The following is a 14,692-nucleotide window of genomic DNA, read 5'->3' as shown; positions in this document are numbered from 1 at the left end:
GTTCGGAACATCAAGTTATGGTCTTTCATGCTACCAACAATGTAATAACCAAGAGAAGACAGGGGTATATTTGGAAATTTCCCAACATTAGAATCCCAATTCAAATCTCTTTTAGACCGATAAATTTTAGTTACGATTTTATCATTATTCGTTCGAGTTTCCGATAACAAAATTAACTGGAATTGAACTTCATAATAGTCTATGTATTCTACGAAATCTTAAATATATTGTATTATAAGTGATTATCATCTAAATTGTGGAAATTAATTAATGCATTGCACATAGATTCATTTCAATTTCCCATTTGAACGATTGTAAAATTTATATATTTTTTTATGAACAGTTGGAACAAGCGTCCATATCCTAGAAATGATAAGTCTACCAAAGAAATCTAAGATATAAAGGATCTAAAGTAAATGATGGAATGTGTAAACCTACCATGCAAAATCCATGATCCCGCCTGTTAAGACCCACATAAATCAAATCATTAGGCATTTAATTCCCTTAATTGGTGCATATCCATTGCAATCTTACAAAATTGTTGAGGGGTGTGTGTATATATACATATATATGCTAAGTATAAATGTAGTTAAACCTCCCATGAACAAACGTCCAAATCTCTCAAGAATTTCGAATAATTAACTATTAGTTTTATGGATTACTTGTATTTTTCAAGAGTTCTATAATTTTGAGAGTGTTATGAATGAAAGGGACGAACGCACTTCAACTTCATTCTAAACCATTAATTACACTACCAAATCAAAGATGTGAAAAGCAAATCAAGGAGAAATAATTCATATATTTCCTATAATCAGTTGATAAAATCTAATTCTATTGACATTTTTGGAATAAAAAGATTTTTTACGGAGAAAAAGTATTTACAATTCCCAATTACACGGTCGAATTTATCACAATAAATATATGTTGAATTTATTAGAATTTACAATTAGAGCAATTTCAGGGGTTTTCCATTAATATTTTAGAAATGAAAAACAAAAATGTGAAGGGGAAATAACAACAACACTAAATCCGGCTCAACTTTTAATAGATGTGACTAATGACCATATCACATTAAAGTTTATAAAGTGGCCCCACCACCAATCTCACATAGTTATGAAATAATATTTTGGAGTGATCTTAATTATATATTTCTCTTAAAATATTTTGGTATAATTCATGTTAATAATCTTCCTCTCAATTTTAACAATAAGAGAATATAATTACAATTTGATCATTAGACAAAAACAATTCATTCGTAAAATTTGATTTTTAAGAGTAATTTAAACAGACTGAATAGATACAATTTTCCATTATTAAAATTGAGAATTCCATTGCTGAAAAAAATAATCATATGCTCAATGATACTATATCAATTAAAATGGATATTAAATATAATCTTATATTACTAATTATGCTCACCGTGGATATTGTCGTGGTGCAGTTGTGTATATTGATATACATATTCTATATTCACTTGCATATCTATATAATCAACTATTTCTATATTCACTTGCATATCTATATAATCAACTATTACACGTTACATTAGTCTTGTTATATAATCATTCACACGATAATACACGACTAGTAAGTTTAAGATCGTTTATAATGAACCATGTATTTTCTTATTCATCAAACATACAAAACGAATAAAGAAAAGAATATTTATTCACTTAACCAAAATCATGAATCTGTCAATACAAAATATCTCGATACTCATATCGTAAAGCAACATAGATCACCTAAACCAACAGTCTATACAAATAAAGATGACAATATAGACAAAAGTATAAATGCCGCAAAACAATACAAAATACCACTGAAGAAGATGTGATCGTGTGGACTATGAGTATGTATAGCGATTACGATCGACAACGCATACAAGAATCTGCATAGTAAAACGAGTAAGACCTATAATGATATGTCGGTCTGACCATCACGTCTCACTGTATGTATTAGTATAACCAACTGGATTACAATGTTCAGGATGGCCAAATACCGATAACACACACTGAAGGTATATCTGTAAAAAAGAATGTTTTATATAAATTTTGAGATTTGTCGATGAAATAAATTATAAAAGAGATAAAACTTGATAAAACTTTTTTTTGTGAAATTTGTTTGAGATGAAGTGACACGTAAAATGATATTATATAAAGATTGATGGATGGTCATAATATTTATGTAAATTTTAAATATTATAAAATGATAAATTTAAATAAGTATTATATTTTTATTGTCATTTTTAGAATTGTATAATTTATATATGTATTTTATTCAAATTTTAAATATTTTATAATAAATTTCAAATAAAATATTTTTTGATTAATTTAGATAGATGATGAATTTTTTATATTCAATTAATAGTTGAGAGATTTTTTATAACAGATTTAAAGTAAAAGATTATTTTTTTATCATCGATTTTTAATAGAAATTGAATAGTTGATGTTTTTTTGGTTTTATCTATAAATATGTAAAAAAAATATAATTACCCGTGAGGCGGTGATGTGGCCAGCTTCTGCTTCTCTACGTCGTTACCGCCACCGAATACGAATAGTCCCTCTGTCGCGTTACGTCCAAGTTCATCTCAAGGGTATGGTATAGAACGTGAGTGTACAACCTGTTGTACAAAAAAAAAGATATTATCACTTGTGGGCATCATCAGTTCCGCATAGCAAAACGACTATAGTCCATAGTGGTATCATCGTCTTGTCATCATGTCTCATCGTATGTACCAGAATAACAAACTGAATTACGCTGTCTAGAATGATAAAAAATCGGTCATGTATACCGGATGTATATCTATAAAAAAAGAAACAAATTTTATATAAATTTTGGTCATATTTAGTCGCATTTTTTGTGACGAAAAATTTATATTGCAAATAACACTAAATTTTAAAAATTATAAATAATTAATTATAATTTTTTTGAAATATCATTTTTATCAATTTTTATCAATGCAATATCTTTAATAAATATCAGGGATAAACTACAAAAAACTTAGTAGTTTAATTTTTTTTAAAAGCTAGTTTCAATTAATTATTTTAAACCATCAAATATGTATTTAAATTAAAAAAAAAAACAATCTTTAAATTTATTTTGGTTTAAGATGAGGTAGCATATAAAATAATATCAGTTAAAAAAATAACCTTTAAATTAATTTTAAACCAATTAAGCATACAATAAAATTATTTAAATATCGTAATGATTATCGTGCGAAAAAGTAATATAAGAAAGATGAAATGTTAAGAATTATACAAATAAAATATTTTGTCAAATCATCCATCTAGATGTATATCAAGTTATTCTCTATTTATATTATCGTATTTCATAATTTGAAACATTATTATTCTTCAATTTTTTAAAAAAATAGTCTTTGGATTGCTCAAAATATAAATACAATATTGAATATTACATTGTATAACAATATTGTAAATACATTTATGTATGAATTACAGGTATCTTGAACTAGCTAAAGAGGTCGTTATGAGTTGTTTATCTTCATCGTAAATCTTAAAATGGTGCATTGATTATATTCAATATCATTAGTTGTTTGTCATTTATTTTTAATTTAGTGGTTATTGGCTTGATATTATTTTTTTGATAAAAGATGTAATTGTATTTTTATATGAGCAAATACTACAAGAGTTTAATTAACCAACATAGGTTATTGATAAAAAAAACCAAAAGGCTTACAAATATAGTTCGTAGTTTGATATTATTGATATGATCATTTCTTATATTTGACTTTGGTATTAATAGGTTTTTACGAATATTATTTGAAGATTATGAGATAATTTGACTTTAATACTATAAATTGTAATAAGAGTATTAAATTTAAATATAATCATCTATTATTATCGTATTCTTAAAATATTATCATTATTCAATTTCTAAAAAAATGAATTGTTCAATATTCAAAGTTTTAGCAGTATACAAATATAATATTGTTGATTCATCAAATGACTAATAAAGTTGAGAATTTAGCATAAACAAACACTAAACCCTAAAGCATATTCGCCAGTTTCAAATATATTTGATTTGAATGATGAATTATCGGTGGCATTTAGATAAAATAGAATGGATTACAAAATTATCATTATTTTGTCAGAGATTTTGTTTTAAACAAGTTAGATATACAATAATGCATAATTAAAGATATGAGAGAAAACTATTTCATAAAAATGAGTAATTAGTTAACACCGACTTCTTATTAAATCATGAAAATGCAATTTTACATATAATGAGTCATATGTTTATAAAAATTAAATCTTTCCAACGAAAACACAATTTATTTCTCTGAACAAGTTTTTTGTTATTTGAATATGAAATGCAGAGGAGATGAGTCTATACAAATAGAGACGATAATATAAACCATCTGTAGATTTTGTTTTAAACCAATTAAGCATACAATAAAGTTATTTAGACATCATAATGATTATGTTGCGAAAAAGTAATATAAGAAAGATACAATGTTAAAAATTATGCAAATGAAATATTTTGTCCAATCATCCATCTAAATATATGTCAAGTTATTCTCTATTTATATTATCATATTTCATAACTTGAGACATTATTATTCTATAAAAAAATAATATTTGAATTGCTCAAAATATAAATACAATATTGATTATCGTGCACAAAAAATCATAAAAGAAAGATGAAATGTTAAAAATCATACAACTGTTATATTATATCCAACCATTTATCTAAATGTATATCAAGTTATTCTCTAGTTATTTTATCATATTTCATAACTTGAAACAATATTATTCTTCAACTTCTAAAAAAATAAATTTTGAATTGTTTAAATACAATATTGAATATTATCTTCCAGTGATTGTAAATTTTTTCATGTAATGATAAACAATGAATTTGTGGATGTCTAAATTTGTATGGTCACAACGTGGAATTTTAATCGTTAAAATTACAGTTTCATAATCTATAAAATCATTTAGCTCTAATATTGATATATATACAACAAAACAACATGATCTCATTCCCACGTTCATTTGGAGTCGGCCGCATGAATCTTTCTTCTCCACAATATTGATATATATATATATATATATATATATATTATTAAATAAAAAGTTTATGTAATTAAATGGTTAAAATATACTCTAAAAAATGAGTTGTTGATGATGGAGAATTAGCTATATACATAGACATAGTTATATATATATAAAGTTAGTGAAATGTTCAATAATCAAGGGAACTGATTTGGGAAGACGGAGAGTGACAAGTCCACATCAATTTGTATTCAGTGACCAAATATAAAAACTTGACGATTATGCACACTCTCTTTGACCATTTTAGCTTTGTGATTTACCAAAAAATCCTCATAAGAATAATTTATATTTAGTTAGATTTGAAATCGATCTCATGTACATAAATCTAAGGTATCATGGTTAGTGGTCTGTAAATCATAGATATGAAGTATCATGTTTGGTGGTCTGTAAATATTAGAAACCGATCTCAGTGGAAAAAAATTTAACTTTAATGTAATTCTCTTGCATTTTTTTTCTTCTTATTTCATGTATAATAAAAAAGATACAATAAAAAAAAAATCACATTCTAGTATAAATGGATAGTTATCGGGTTGAGTTGTCATCCATTCATTAGAAAATCCCACATCGATCTGTTTGTTATCGTCGTTGTTGTTTATGAAGAAGAAGAGGTTCTGACATAAGATAAAATTGGATGGATACAAAGAAGATTAACATGACCCATGTGGAAGGATGACACGCATAAATCGGAAAATTGTCTAATTTTTTTTAATTTCTTCTCCCAAAAATTTTCCGGTGGTTTTCCCATTGTTTTCTTGGCAACCAAGCATCCTCTCTTTCTCAGCCACTGCTTTGTTTTTCATTTGATTTTCTAGGACGCTTCTGTAAATGGTTTTTTTTTTCTTTTGTGCATTTCTCTTTTTTTTGGAACTGAATACAAAGATTTTTTCAATTATCGTTAATTTTCTCTAGAGATTTTCCCTCGTTTTCTCGGGTGCCAAACACCCTACAACGTATAGTTCAGCTTGTTCTAAGAGTCAGCTTTGCATCTTCTTCTTCCTTCTTCATTTTTTCCTCATAAATTTTTTCGACCGCCAACCACATTCCAATTTTCTTTTCTCATATCTCTATGTTGTCTCAAAATCTCAGGGTTCAGATTTTCTTATTTCGTTTTAAAATTTTCTTGTACCCTATTTTCCTGAAATCTTCGTACCATTTGAAAATGTTCGAGAAATCTATTATTGTTTGACTTTTTTTTTTTGTATTTGATCAATTGGAGGCACATTACAAATTGTTTATTGGCAATATTGCACAAAAAGAAGATTGGATTAGGAGTTACGAAAACGAATTAATAGATTGATTTTGAAATATTGAGAGAATATAGGGGGAAACTCGAAATAAAGATTTTTCCTGCAATTTTTTGTTTTCATTCAAAAAACCCTCTTAAGAAAACACCAAAACCTCACCCTCTCTTCTTCTCTCTTATCTGTTCACTCTTCGTATCTGCTTCCTCTTTGCCTTATCGCTCTCTCTCCATGGCGGACGACGATTCGACCGAGTCACGACAACCCAGTGATGAAACACAAGACCCGTTGCTCAACGCGGAAGAAATGGGCTCCGAGTCCGACTCTGACTCGGAGGAGTCCTCCGATTCCGACGACTACATCTACATTTCGGACTCCGAAAAGGACCCCGAAGCCGACGCAGAGACCGATATCTTCAACTACACTAGACCCAGCGACTCTCCACCGGATCCGGACGTCGACCCGGAGACGAGCATTCGCCGGTTCACTCGCGTGCTCCAGAGCAAGCGTCTGAAGCGTATCGAAGAGGAAGAAGAGGAGGGGTATACGTTTTATGAGGATCTATTCGATTTCCCTCAGGATCCAGAGCGGTGGAAGGAGGAGGATCTCAAGGAGCTATGGGCCGATGGTCCATTGGAGATAACGAAACCGGGTTGGGATCCGGTTTGGGCTGACGAGGATGATTGGGATATTGTGAACGAGGAGATTGAGGAAGGTAGAGATCCGGGAATTGAACCGTTCTATGTTCCGTACAGGAAACCGTACCCTGTGATTCCGGATAATCACTACGATATCTCCAACGCCAAGGCTGTGGTTGAGGAGCTCGATAGGATTGAGGAGTTCCTGCAATGGGTCAGCTACATTTTCCCTGATGGAAGCTCGTAATGCCCATTTCTCCTTTTGCTTTTTGGATTTGTTTGTGATTTGAAGTTTGAATCTTTCGTTCGACGTTTGGAAATTTGACTCAGGGTTTTAGGGTTTAAGCTCTAGGCTTCGAAAGATTGATGTTCTCTCTGAATCGAGTTCAGCCCCAGAATTATTAGTTTTAGAGAGGGATTTTTTTGCAATGGAGTAGATTCTGAATTCTGGGCCTTCGTTCTTGAAAATGGCTAAAGCTGAAAAGTTCATTGGTTAATCCTTTATGCTGAATGTTCGATATTTTTTCACCCTTTTTCTATAAAGAACGTGCAACGACAAGTTGTTTTTGTGTCATGTTTCTCATTGTCTTTTGGGAGAATTTATGACATGGATTGGCTTTGTCGGATCCTGGAACTTCAAGCTTTGGTTTTAAGGGCTTATCTGATGGATAATCACGTAGGGATGGTCGTTTACATTCAATCAGGGAGCTTCATAGTTCATACTAAATTCTTGGTCTGCTGGCTTATCTTCTAATGTTTACTCCTTTGGATAAAAGGTACGAAGGCACTGTGTGGGATGACTTGGCTCATGGCAAAGGTGTTTACAGTGCTGAAAATGGGCTTGTCAGGTGGTTTTCCTGTTTTTCGGTTTGGCCTACTTCTGTTTCTCACTAATAACATTCGAACTTCGGGAGTTTATGTGACTGGAAAGGAATTTTTTTAGTGTTTTGTAATGTATTCGAAATTTTAGGTACGAGGGTGAATGGCTTCAGAACGACATGGAGGGTCATGGGGTTGTTGAAGTTGATATTCCTGATATTGAGCCTATCCCCGGTTCCAAGTATGATTGTCATTCTTTTCTATATTGTGTGGGATGCTACCACCGATACACTCTATCAGTTTGAGTGGAATAATCAATAATGCTTGTTCTTCTATGTAGGCTTGAAGCAAAGATGCGTGCTGAAGGGAGAATAATAAAGAGAGATTATATGACTCCGGAAGATAGAAAATGGTTGGAGATGGATATCGAGGATAGTATTGCACTTACTGACGGGAATTACCAAGTCCCCTTTTATGAAAACGAAGAGTGGGTCAGACAGTTTGGCAAGAAACCGTGAGTATAATCATTTATCTCACAAGAATCTTGTAATGATTAGTTCTTTAACTGCTGGTTTGCCTCTTTTACACTTCGTCATTCTTTTAAGTTAATATGTTCTTGCTGTTTGCTTTACGTGGCATGCCTTTGAAATGGTTTGACATACTGTATTAGACTGGGCAATTACTTGGATCGAGATAAGCAAACCAAATATTGCGATACTTTTAGTTGATTTTCTGGCTAAATTGCATGTTTATATGATTCAATTGCTGAATATTAACTTCTTTACCAGGGAGAAAGGGCGGTACCGCTATGCGGGTCAATGGAAGCATGGTAGAATGCATGGGTGTGGTGTTTATGAAGTTAATGAACGCATCATACATGTGAGTAGTGGAACACTAATTGGTTGTCCTCGGTTAAACCTGTTTAAGCTACAGTGAACTTATATACGAGTCTCAATTCATATGAATAGATGATTTTCCAGTTGGAGAATGCAACCTTTTGATGATTAACGTATAGATCAGAGTTGTATTCTAACCTCTCTTCTCAGCACTTTAGGTACACAGCTTTTTTTTAATGATAAACATATGTGTTAACACTAGTTACACGTTTTATGGAAATAAAGGGTAGGTTCTACTTTGGGGAGCTGTTGGAGGAAGAGCATGGCTGTGATGCAGATGTTTGTGCGGTAATTTCACCGATTTTTCTATGAGATATTTATGTTATTTATTGAAGAAAAAGGGTACATGATGAAATATATTTGTCTGACATTACGTTCTTTTCAGCTGCATTCTGGTTTGGCAGAAGTGGCCGCTGCCAAGGCCCGGATGTTTGTTAACAAACCAGATGGAAGTATGTCTTCTTACTTTACAATTATATTTACAATAGCGGAAAACTTGTCATATTGTCGTGTATATATCTAGGAACTTGGACTAGTAGTTTAAGGGATTGTTCAATTTTTCGTTTTATGACTTGTGCATACCCCTTCTGATACGTATTATTAAATTACATGCTGGCTTATTTGTTGCCCTATCAGAACGTAAAAAACCCGAGAAAACTGGTCATCTTAGGATTTGGTGTTCAGTTTGTCGTTCACTCAAGTCTTTTATGTATATGCAGTGGTTAGGGAAGAGAGGGGCCCATACAATGATCCTCAACATCCTTATTTCTATGAAGAAGAAGATGTTTGGATGGCACCTGGTTTCATTAACCAGTTTTATGAAGTGAGTCATTTTTTGATTTTTCCACTTTTTGAAATTCTAAGAAAATCCCTGGTCTCACCAGTGAAGTAAAGAAGAGTATGTCTTCTGGGTAGGTACCTGATTACTGGAAAACCTATGTACATGAGGTGGATCAAGAAAGGGAAATGTGGTTGAACTCCTTTTACAAAGCTCCCCTAAGGTTACCGATGCCTGCTGAGCTCGAGCACTGGTGGGAAAATGGTAATTACTTGTGCAATATATTCATCGGAATGAGATTATGTTTTTTCGGTTTTACGTTGTTGACAGTTTCCGTTGCAATATGTTTTGGTCAATACTTGGATTCTTTTGTTATGCAATGGGTTGATATATCTATGGAATACTCTCTTGTTGTTATTGCCATTGTTGTCGTTTTTTTTTGAAACTGTCTATTGATGTTGTAGCTGATTTTGTTCTCTACGTGTTACAATTTCTTAATCAGTGGAGGTGGCACCAGAATTTGTCTTATTGAACAAGGAGCCAGAACCCGATCCAACCGACCCTTCAAAACTTGTTTATAAGGACGACCCCGTTATTTTACATACTCCAACAGGTCGGATAATCAACTATGTGGATGATGAAAAGCATGGTGTTAGGTTATTTTGGCAGCCTCCTTTGAATGAAGGAGAAGATGTGGACCCTGCAAAGGCCCAGTTCTTGCCCCTTGGGTTTGATGAATTTTATGGAAAAGAAGTGGTAGAGAAAAAAGAACACCCGATAACGAGGTTTGTACTGGGAATTGAGAAAGCTATGAAGCCTTTTCTCAACAAATTAGAGAAGTGGACAGAGGAAAGAAAGAAAGCGAGCGAGGAGAAAATGGAGATGATTCAGATCTCGTTTTTTAAGAGATTTGTCTAGAGGAAGCTGTTGAGGATTTGGATGAAGAGTTGAAGCAGAGAGAAAAAGAAGAGGAAGAGAAAGCTGAAATGGGTTTGACGGAAATGGACGAAGAAGTTTTTCCCCCGGGGTACAAAGAAGAGAAAGGTGTTGTTACCAAAGAGATGAAAGAAAAGGAAGATAAAGAAGAAGAAGATGATGATGATGAGGATGCTAGTGATGATGATGATGATGATGCCATTGATCTTGGACCCTCTAGTTTCGGGTCTGTTGAAAACCGAAATGGGAAGTCGCCGTTCTCTTCCTCGTCCTTGTCTTTTGCTTCTTGCACCCTCTTTCCTGTGGTAAGTGATATTCTTCATATTATACTGTCAATACTTTGATCAAACCCTAATCATCCATTGTTGAACAAATTGACTGGAAGTGAAATCCAAATTTTCGGGTCAGCCGGGAAAGAACATTCAGCTGAAATTGTCTTAACTACTCTGTATTTGTAACCTGGCAGGTACAATCCAGACTGGAAAGATCCTTTCTGGCGTGGAAGAAACATAGATCAGAGTCGATCCCTAAAGTGGCAAATACCACATCAAAGGTATTTGACTCGATCCATTTCCCAAGACCAGACTGAAGACTGGAACGGTGTCGGGCTGTCACCAAAGAAGCTTCTGGAACCCGAGATCTCGATCTCAGCTACTCTCTCTTTCCCAAATCCTGTCAAGTGATCCATGTTCTGGTCATAGTTGTGGAGAGAAACTGAGATTGGCCAATAAACAGGAACAGTTATGGCTATGGAAAACACCAGTCGGAGACATAGATGGAGTTTTGTCACTGCAGGTTCAGATGAAATGTTCAGACATGTTCTCAGATACTTCTGTTTTCTGTTGAGCTTTCAATTTCATTGTTCCTTTGTTGGAGACTTCGATGGAATTCTTCTTTGATTACTCCTTCAAAATTGTTGTTTGTGTTGTTGAATAATGTGTTATTGTCTGTTAAAAGCTTAAACTTCTGTTATATCATATTTTATTTTTCAGGGGAATAATCTAATTAAAATACAGTGAAAACTCAATGATATGATAAAATTGGAAGTCAAGATCCAAATGATATGATAAGTTAATAATAAAATGTTTAAAGAAATAAAAAAACGGGTTTGTATGTAAAAACAATAAAAATGCATAGTACAAAAAAGATTAGAGACATTATATATATATATATATATATATATATATATGTGAAATTAATGGTTTGTAATATCGTATTAATCCCAAATTTATGATATCATACGTATAAGGTCTTCATTTTTACCTGTTTCAGTTTTGAGTTGGTTCTTCCGAAATATTTATAGAACATAATTTCAAATTCAACGATTTAATATTGTAAAACAATATTTTTATCATTCAAACATAACAAACTGTTACATATTATTTATATATAATATTACCATTAAAGATGGGGGAATATCTAATCAATTAAATGTAGGTGAAATCTAAACATATAAACTGTTAGGGTAATCGTAATTGAACAAAAACAACAAATTTGCAGAAAATTTGTAAGGGAAAGGAAAAATAATTCTATATATTTTATGAACCAAGCTTGCATGAAACGACATCGTGTTGGCCAGTTCAACGACGTCGTAATGAGAGGTTAAAAACCCTAAAGGGAAAGTATTTCTAAAACCCTTTCGATTATAAATTGCCCCAAAGCCCGTCGCGTGCGTCGTTGGATTCCCTCAACGAGCAAAAACCCTAACTCGTCATCTTTCCCATTTTCCATTTTTTCATTTCTTCCGATTCTCAGTCATGGAGTTCTGGGGTAAGAATATTCTCTCCTCTGTTTGTTTTCATTCTCAGTTTCCGGATTTTGATATGCAAATGGTTGAAACCTCGTTTGTTTCCGTTTATGTTTACTTTACTCTGAATCGCACTTTTGTTGGCATAATCGGCTGTTAGTGAGAGCTTCGGATTTCTTCCGTTTTGTTTTCTGGGTTCATACTCAAAGACCGATCTTGTGAGATAAAACTCCTGTTGTATGCTTTCCTCTCCGCAATTACTCGTTTTCGTCTTGGCGTGTTTGGTTCATTTGCTTGTGAATAAGTCGTAATTGGATGTTGTTACACTCATGGCGATTGTTGTTTATAATACAATTTAGGAGTCGAAGTTAAAGCTGGGAAGACTCTGAAAGTAAAGCCTGAAGAGGATGCCCTTATCCACATCTCTCAGGTTAGTATCTAATGCTCGAGGAACAAACCGGAACCTTTCAGTTCGGCTGAACACTAATAGTTGTCGTTTTTTTGTACTACAGGCGTCTCTCGGTGAGTCAAAAGACAAGAAGGGAGGAGAATCAGTGCCCCTTTTTGTGAAGGTGGGTGACCAGAAACTTGTTATGGGAACACTTTCCCAAGAGAACTTCCCTCAGATTAGCTGTGATTTGGTCTTTGAGAAAGAGTTTGAACTTTCTCACAACTGGAAGAATGGGAGTGTCTACTTTATTGGCTACAAATCCCCAAACATTGAGGGACAATATCCTTAACATCTTTCTATTTTGGGCATGTTTCTGTTTTGCATGGACTTGGTAAATCTCATGTTAGCCTATCTTCTAGTTTGTAGATATAGACAGCAAAGTCTCTTTGATTATGTTGAGAAGTGTTTCTGTTGTCTCCTTGACTCTTGTTGGTTCTTGTTTGCACGGATGAGGAGGGATTTTATTCTGGTGAGTAAAACGAACATTTTTTTTCTGTGTCCTATTTCCCCTCTCCCTCTTCCCTATAATGGCGACTTAATTGCCTGATGAGTCGTGCCACTACTTATCCACAGATTCAGAAGAATCAGATGAGGAGATCCCTGCAACTATGACCGAGAATGGTTTGTATTGTCACTCAGGTAGATTGAGTTGCTAAAGTATGCAGTTACCTGTGTATTTTAATATGTTGTCTTTCTTCACCTCTCAGGAAAGCCTGGAGCAGCTGTTGAGAATGCCAAGGCAGAAGCGAAACCAAAGGCCATAGCTGCTGAAGGAAAAAAGGATAAGAAGCTCGCATCAGAGGATGATGACTCTGATGAAGATGGTGAATCTGATTCTGAGGAAGAAGGGGTGAGTTTTTTGTTGTTTGCTGCTATGTGAATTTGTTTGCAGCAGTACATGGTAGACCCATTTAGAGTTGAAAGAGTTTGATCTTTAAGGAATGTGACTGATATGTTCTACTCGCAGCAGATGGGTATTGATGATTCGGATGACTCGGATGATGACTCAGAGGATGAAGAAGAGGAGACCCCTAAGAAGGTATCTCTCAATTCTCAAGTGTAAACCTTTTGCACATATATCACTCTATGTCAGTTGGTAATTATTCTCTCCTTTTGATTCTACTTGTGAAAAGGCTGAACCAAGCAAGAAGAGGGGGAATGAGTCAGCTTCTAAAACACCTGTCCCTGCAAAAAAGGCAAAGGCAGCCGCTACTCCTCAGAAGACAGGTTAGAAGAGATGAAGAGCTTTTTTTTTTTGCATTTTTCTAGATTGAGAATCGATGGGGCTATGACAAACAGTTAGAGATGTCAAATGGGTTGGGGTTAAAATTAAATGGATCAACTCAATCCAATGATGATAATGGGTTTAACACATAGATTGAATGACCCATTCAACCACTTATGATTCTACTTCTTAATTGGGTGGCCATTTTGGTTTGATTCATAACAGAATTCAGTATGACCAACAAACCAAAGTTGACATCTCTTATGAAACTGTGTATTGTTTTGGTGCAGAAGAGAAAAAGGGTGGACACACGGCAACACCACACCCGGCTAAGAAGGGTGGGAAGGCTCCGGCCAATGTGTCTCAGAGCCCTAAATCTGGGGGACAGTTCTCATGCGGCTCCTGCAAGAAGTAAGTTTTGTTAAACTCTCTCTTTCTCTCTATCTTCTCTCTCAAATAAATAACTACTACTACTACTACTACTACTTGCTACTTGGGTTTTTGATAGTGGCATCGACTAAATGATGATATATGTGATGATGTTGCCAGGTCGTTTAATTCGGACAATGCACTCCAATCGCACAACAAGGCCAAGCACTCTGCCAAGTGAATGACATAGAGAGCCCATTTAGAACTACAAAGCCTTTGCTCCCCCTTTTGGTTCTTGTTCCGTTGTTTCCGTCCATCTGTCGGGATTGTGGTATTGTTGTCTTCGAAACCAAAAATGGTTTAGAAACAAATTATCTTGTTTTCGAATTTTGACGCCTCTTATCTTGTACGATTTTGAGTCACCCTACCTCTTGTCTGGTGCTGCACTTATTGATCATAGAATATTCGGATAGGGATGGTTTTTCGGCTAAAAGGTCATGCAAAATGCTGGATACGTTTA

The 14,692-nt window shown here is 33.7% G+C and overlaps 2 protein-coding genes across 3 annotated transcripts; both read left to right on the top strand.

Annotated features, from left to right (window-relative positions):
• Positions 1–6,474: 6,474 nt before the first annotated feature.
• On the top strand, positions 6,475–11,364 carry LOC104810900 (protein TIC 100). The gene is given in 13 exon segments (XM_010537365.1): positions 6,475–7,194; positions 7,728–7,799; positions 7,922–8,011; positions 8,111–8,284; positions 8,559–8,649; positions 8,892–8,954; positions 9,052–9,118; positions 9,386–9,489; positions 9,582–9,708; positions 9,947–10,333; positions 10,336–10,685; positions 10,847–10,955; positions 10,958–11,364. Coding segments are annotated over 13 exon segments (2,553 nt in total). The 5' UTR covers positions 6,475–6,544; the 3' UTR covers positions 11,227–11,364.
• Positions 11,365–12,035: 671 nt separating this feature from the next.
• On the top strand, positions 12,036–14,597 carry LOC104810899 (histone deacetylase HDT1-like). Of its 2 annotated transcripts, none has more exons than XM_010537363.2 (10): positions 12,036–12,150; positions 12,487–12,557; positions 12,640–12,857; positions 13,025–13,047; positions 13,152–13,199; positions 13,286–13,428; positions 13,546–13,617; positions 13,712–13,805; positions 14,094–14,214; positions 14,353–14,597. In XM_010537363.2, exons 1-10 carry the CDS (start codon positions 12,138–12,140, stop codon positions 14,411–14,413), a joined length of 864 nt encoding a protein of 287 aa, XP_010535665.1. In that variant the 5' UTR covers positions 12,036–12,137; the 3' UTR covers positions 14,414–14,597. The 2 variants fall into 2 exon arrangements, with proteins under 2 accessions (XP_010535665.1, XP_010535666.1); XM_010537364.2 differs by having other exon boundaries at positions 12,037–12,150; positions 13,549–13,617.
• The last annotated feature ends 95 nt before the right edge of the window (positions 14,598–14,692 follow it).

Source organism: Tarenaya hassleriana, unplaced genomic scaffold, assembly GCF_000463585.1.
Source record: "Tarenaya hassleriana unplaced genomic scaffold, ASM46358v1 Cleome19, whole genome shotgun sequence".
Classification (NCBI taxonomy): domain Eukaryota; kingdom Viridiplantae; phylum Streptophyta; class Magnoliopsida; order Brassicales; family Cleomaceae; genus Tarenaya; species Tarenaya hassleriana.
This window is presented reverse-complemented; position numbering and strand designations above follow the sequence as displayed.